Raw genomic sequence first — 6,967 nt, 5'->3', positions numbered from 1 at the left:
TGGTCTTACTACACGGTTGAGCAGTGGTTCAAAGCCATTGCTGGGCATTTGCCAAATACATGTGCTCTTTGATGATGTCAGATCATTTACTGACTCGTTGATATAAACCTATAATTTCGGCGGTTACTAGAACTCGTTACGTACACATAACATCGTATTACTGCTGTTAATATTACCTTTTAACGATGTTGGCTTGTTTGCGTCAGAAATCAGTCAGAAGAATATGCATTGAAAGCGCCATCTACCTAGTTTATGTTACGCCTTACTGTCCATGACATTGCTCAAACGAACAGTATTGTCCGATATCAGTCAAATTAGAGATATATCGTGAATTTGCAATAACGATGGTATTTGGCTTTTGATCGGCATTTTGCGAGTGTTAAGGATAATTGATTATAGGAAATCAACCGTTGCCTTCATATTGCCGTTTTTTAATATTGTTACATAATGAATACTACTGCTTACTTGTTCTGGTTAAGCGGTAAACAGCTGATCTTATTAATTATGCCATTCAGAAAAGAATATGTTCTAGTTTTATCTACTTTATGGCATTTTATAATGAATTCTTTTTTTCAATCAACAATATTGTGTTTGTCTTTCCTTTTCCCGACGAACGAGCCCGTCCGGTCTATGATCTTTTTATTACCACATATGACAATACATAAATCAAAACTGCTCGATGATCAGAAACTAGTTTATTGATCATATTTAATAATGCCGATACATAGGTTCTGTTATATAAAACAAACCATTGGAAACCAAACATGAACATATTGATTTTACTGATGTAATTTTCAAAACTATGTTGATCATAATCAACAATCTTTATCAAGTAGTAACGTCCTGGTAAAATTATATACAGGCGTATCTCACTTGCAGGTATTTGTAGGTACCGCCACAAGGGTCTCCGAACCGATTGTTGTTAGCGTCAAGTTTACACTGGTTTTGTCCATCACAAAGACTCTTTACCACGCCAGTGGACGTTGGAGACACGCAGTTAGTCGTCAGGATGGACTGATGAGGACAGATGATATCCCCTCCCTGTGTGCGGCCGTACACGCCCGAGCCGATTACCAAGTTTAGCCCGGAGGGACAGGCGAGGTACATGGTTGATCCTTCACAGATAATGGAGTCGCCAAGTGCTGCAAAATTAAACAAGGGTATGATTTATTGAGTCTAAATAAAAAAATCTGAACTACAAAAACGTAAGGTATAAAAGACATTAATTTAAAAATTGAAATGGTTAAGACAAAGCGGTTTAAATATTTAGCTTCTATAAATAGACCTATTTCAGTTTGGTGTTAATTTTTTTCATTTTATTTACTATTTTCTATTTCAATAGTTATATATCATCTATTTTAAACTATTACTGCGAAGTTTGGGGATCCATTCAGCGCGTTCTTCGTAAATTTTGTAAACGACTATTGAACGTAAAATTAATGCAAACAATTGGGACATTCTTAAGATTCTTAACCAAACCGGTTTCACCGATGTATGGCTATTCCCCGAATCTGTATACAATGATCAATTTATCCCGTTATTCAAAAACTGATTACGAGATCAGTATATCGCTAACTGAAATATCAGTGTGACGTCGTGTGGCTAAATGATCTTATATAAGGAGCTAAAACCAGTAATTGAAAGATCATCGTATTTTGATATTGTTGAAAATACATTTTACATTATTGCTAAATTACGTTTGTCGTCTCATAAATTATCTTTTGAACCAGGCAGACACCAGAACATTGAAAGAGGTCAATAATTTATTTACACTAACGTTAAATCTAAGTACTCTTTATGGCGAATATTAAAGGTATTATTATTTGTTTTAAAGAAGTTAAAACGCAGATTCATAAATAATCAAGACTACACTTTTAGGAGAACAAGTTCCAGGAAATGAACGATACAAGTTCTTACTACATTTCAAATAGTTTTTTCCTTTCGATTCATGAAGTCCTCATGATCTATTTCGTAAAGATTCCCTTTATATGGAAGTGTTAAATCATCATTATCTAAAGTCATGCATGTGTTCAATATATTATTTTCCTCTTTCACAGCATGTTTTTTATGAAGAAAGTTTAATATTCAATTTTATAAAGGAGTTGTCCCATCTAATAATTCTGTATCGGAACTTAAATCATTTTGCAAGAGACAATGGGCATTAAAGATAGATGTTTTTTTAAATTAAGTCAGATTGTATATAACTTTTGTTTACGATTAAATTATTAAATGTGATTCAACAATTACAATTTAGCCATAATTACATTGTATATTTATTTATTTTAATTAATATTGAATATGGTTGAAATCTTGAATCTGATTGAAATTTGAACATGGCGCAATACCGAATACCATCAGCATAACTGTGCATGCATGATTCGCTTTCTTACCATTATTTCTTGGTATTCGTCCCAAAGAATTTCTAAACCGACCATTTTTTTCCATTATTTCTAGAGATGTATTTTGATAAACATTTAATGGCTATACAGAGTTAAGTATTTTCTTTCTGTTAAATGTAATGCTATACATAACTGTTGATTCGTCTATAAATTTAATCATTGTTTCAAACGACGTACGCGAACTGTCTAGCACGAATTATGCTTTTTCAGCAAATATATCGTGTTTTATACACTTCAAATAAATTCCTTAAACATGAAATATGAAAATTTATGATAACATATTGCTTCATTTTTAGATCGTCACGATTTGCTTTAAATTTAGAAATTTAAACACATTAGGCTCGGAAAGTATGTATATAACCAAATATCTATAATGCTGGCCCGCGCATCTTCGCGATTTTTTTTTGCACAAGAAAAGAACTAAACATACAGTTTAAGAATAAAAGTAACGTTGATGTACTATAAAATATAAGGAAGAAATTGAAAAAAAAAGTTCGATCACAAAAACACAACCCTTGCATACTCGAAAATGTACATGGTAAAAAAACAATATTGTTCCACATTAAATCATTTTTTCTTGACAAATGTACTTGTGGCTTTATTAAATTGTCTTTACCACAATTGTTGACACCATTTGCTTAAGCATTTATCATCTTGCGTTTAATTGCCGAAATATAGTAAATAACTTGCAACTAAATGTCATAAATCACAAGTAGTAGACACATATCTGGTAATTTAACAAACTTTATTATACCTCTTTGTCTTATCTTGATAATATTTATAAGTAGTCATTGCATAGATAATTCAACGTAAACAATGATTTACTGTGACTTTAATTACATGTACAGGTTTCGTATAATAAACATTTCATTTCATATGGGCTTTGTAGATTATCCGACAGTTTATAGACATTTTGGCACGTTTTAACATACTTTTAAAATAAAGTATTTTAAAAATCGCTCACGTGTGGTGTAAACAGTGTATGTATTTAGAGGGTAAATTAAAAACTGTATCACTTTTTATGTATAAAGATTGTACGTTACTGCAAAGCTCGAATCAACATCGAAAACAAGCATTTGCATACGATGAAATAGAGGTTTGTGATATTCACGAACATTATGCATGTAGTGTAAAATAATAAAACATATTTTTACAAAGAAAATAAGGTCAGAATTATGTAATTATTGCTACAATTGTGAAACTATCCGTATAATAGTGTGTGCTCACTATGTATTAATCCGATTCGTGTGACATTCTCACGAAAAATGTTCACGAAATATGTTTATTTCCTTTTAATTTAGATTAACTGTTCTTTAAAATGATGCGTGTTATTTGTGTACTTCAACGCATGCTGTTATTTAAATGCATGTTTATGACGATGAGCTTTACGTGCATACGGCAAAAATACACCATTCTGTTCTGTTTTGTGACATTATAATAACAATATGAAATCATCTCTGATAATGGAATTAATGAAAGATTTATGTAAGAATTTCGAAATATATGACAGTTGACTTCAAACCGTTACAAATACACAGCATCACAAAACAATCCAATTATATATTATGCCTACACTCTGACCAACCGTATAAAATGATTTGATAAACCCAAGCATTTTCACAGCTTTGATATAACAAATCCTACCTGACTGGGCAAAGCATGCAGCGATCACGAGAAGACATGTCATATAAGATGCCATTTTTTCCCACTTGTACTTTCCGAGTTGACTGTATCGACGATTTGCTGAATTGTTTTTCAAAGATCCAGCTGGGCTTTTTATAGAGACAAGCTCGTTACGAATTCATAAGTTGTTTGTCATAATTAGTTTGAAAAAGTAATATATAATCGCGCAATTGTTTTTTATTTGACAGTTGTGAATAAATTAATGTATATAAAACAATATAACCATTGTGAAAAATCAAGAGCCGGATGATGAATAAGACTTTGCAATGGAACGATTTAGGAGTTTGGCATTTAAATGAACTCGGCTCCGTATTTGATTGATAGCAACGCCGATGTTTGTTTTTTTCGTTGACGCTATCTTGTTTTATGCTTCATATAACCCGCTTTGTATTTGTCAGTGTCTGAAGTAACAAAGCATAGCTTAATTTATCATTGTGTGTCCGTTTTAAACATGAACAACTCTGTGATTAAATATGTTTATTTCAAGTCAGGTCATTTCGAAAATAAGTTTCTGGTAACAATACTTATAATAAACATGTTTACTTGTTTTCTCTTTAACTCTACAATATATAAAAACGCAGTGCTCCGATGTATGTAAAGAAAACAATTGTGGTAATATTTGCCAGTAATAAGATGGCATTTCTTGAAATATGTGTACATCACACAAACACTTGCCATTATTTAAGACAACACAAAATGGACATAACATCCTACAACGCCTATATTATATTTAATAGGTTCAAGAACGGGTTCCCGATTACACAATAGGCAAATACGGATATGTTACACAATTGCACACTGAATATACCAAGGAACTTGGAAACGTAAAAATTCCCGCATGGTCACCGCACATGTCTTGTGTTGTAACTGTCATACATGATACATGAGAGAAACAGTGAACCTTTGCAAAACAGTACAATAATGACTTTCTGCTTCTAGGGTACAACACACTTAGATTGTCTTCTTAGAATTTTGTAACGATCGACAAATTAATCAAATAAAATAAAATAAGTTATAAGTATCGTTATGCAAAATAAGTGTTAATAAGACCTGCTTACAATAATTTATTTACACTAACGTTAAATCTAAGTACTCTTTATGGCGAATATTGAAGGTATTATTATTTGTTTTAAAGAAGTTAAAACGCAGATTCATCAATAATCAAGACCACACTTTTAGGAGAACAAGTTCCAGGAAATGAACGATACAAGTTCTAACTACATTTCAAATAGTTTTCTCCTTTAGATTCATGAAGTCCTCATGATCTATTTCGTAAAGATTCCCTTTTTATGGAAGTGTTAAATCATCATTATCTAAAGTCATGCATGTGTTCAATATATTGTTTTCCTCTTTCACAGCATGTTTTTTTATGAAGAAAGTTTAATATTCAATTTTATAAAGGAGTTGTCCCATCTAATAATTCTGTATCGGAACTTTAATCATTTTGCAAGAGACAATGGGCATTAAAGATAGATGTTTTTTTAAATAAAGTCAGATTGTATATAACTTCTGTTTACGATTAAATTATTAAATGTGATTAAACAATTACAATTTAGCCATAATTAAATTGTATATTTTATTTATTTTAATTAATTTTGAATCTGGTTGAAATCTTGAATCTGGTTGAAATTTTAACATGGTGCAATACCGAACACAATCAGCATAACTGTGCATGCATGATTCGCTTTCTTACCATTATTTCTTGGTATTCGTCCCAAAGAATTTCTAAACCGACCATTTTTTTCCATTATTTCTAGAGATGTATTTTGATAAACATTTAATGGCTATACAGAATTAAGTATTTTCTTTCTGTTAAATGTAATGCTATACATAACTGTTGATTCGTCTATAAATTTAATCATTGTTTAAAAGACGTACGCGAACTGTCTAGCACGAATTATGCTTTTTCAGCAAATATATCGTGTTTTATACACTTCAAATAAATTCCTTAAACATGAAATATGAAAATTTATGATAACATATTGCTTCATTTTTAGATCGTCACGATTTGCTTTAAATTTAGAAATTTAAACACATTAGGCTCGGAAAGTATGTATATAACCAAATATCTATAATGCTGGCCCGCGCATCTTCGCGATTTTTTTTTGCACAAGAAAAGAACTAAACATACAGTTTAAGAATAAAAGTAACGTTGATGTACTATAAAATATAAGGAAGAAATTGAAAAAAAAGTTCGATCACAAAAACACAACCCTTGCATACTCGAAAATGTACATGGTAAAAAAAACAATATTGTTCCACATTAAATCATTTTTCTTGACAAATGTACTTGTGGCTTCATTAAATTGTCTTTACCACAATTGTTGACACCATTTGCTTAAGCATTTATCATCTTGCGTTTAATTGCCGAAATATAGTAAATAACTTGCAACTAAATGTCATAAATCACAAGTAGTAGACACATATCTGGTAATTTAACAAACTTTATTATACCTCTTTGTCTTATCTTGATAATATTTATAAGTAGTCATTGCATAGATAATTCAACGTAAACAATGATTTACTGTGACTTTAATTACATGTACAGGTTTCGTATAATAAACATTTCATTTCATATGGGCTTTGTAGATTATCCGACAGTTTATAGACATTTTGGCACGTTTTAACATACTTTTAAAATAAAGTATTTTAAAAATCGCTCACGTGTGGTGTAAACAGTGTATGTATTTAGAGGGTAAATTAAAAACTGTATCACGTTTTATGTATAAAGATTGTACGTTACTGCAAAGCTCGAATCAACATCGAAAACAAGCATTTGCATACGATGAAATAGAGGTTTGTGATATTCACGAACATTAAAACCATCTGATGATATCAAATGATAAATGTGTATCCATTAAAATCACAAGTATATGTGTATGTAC

General features: G+C 31.0%; 1 protein-coding gene across 1 annotated transcript; it reads right to left on the bottom strand.

The window, feature by feature from the left end:
- Positions 1-692: 692 nt before the first annotated feature.
- Positions 693-4,167, bottom strand: LOC127879304 (L-rhamnose-binding lectin CSL3-like). Its single transcript, XM_052426082.1, has 2 exons — positions 4,044-4,167; positions 693-1,142 (listed from the first exon to the last, which is right to left on the bottom strand). Exons 1-2 carry the CDS (start codon positions 4,096-4,098, stop codon positions 853-855), a joined length of 345 nt encoding a protein of 114 aa, XP_052282042.1. The 5' UTR covers positions 4,099-4,167; the 3' UTR covers positions 693-852.
- Between the last annotated feature and the right edge of the window lie 2,800 nt (positions 4,168-6,967).

Source organism: Dreissena polymorpha, chromosome 4, assembly GCF_020536995.1.
Source record: "Dreissena polymorpha isolate Duluth1 chromosome 4, UMN_Dpol_1.0, whole genome shotgun sequence".
Taxonomy (NCBI): domain Eukaryota; kingdom Metazoa; phylum Mollusca; class Bivalvia; order Myida; family Dreissenidae; genus Dreissena; species Dreissena polymorpha.
Note: the sequence above shows the minus strand (reverse complement) of the source record. Positions and strands in the feature narration are given on the sequence as shown.

Bases quoted from the DNA above. Each gene is read 5' to 3' on its own strand.
- LOC127879304 (XM_052426082.1), bottom strand. From the start codon at position 4,098: ATGGCATCTTATATGACATGTCTTCTCGTGATCGCTGCATGCTTTGCC. The intron at 1,143-4,043 runs GTAGGATTTGTT...TTAATTTTGCAG, and splicing joins TGCATGCTTTGCCCAGTCAG to CACTTGGCGACTCCATTATC.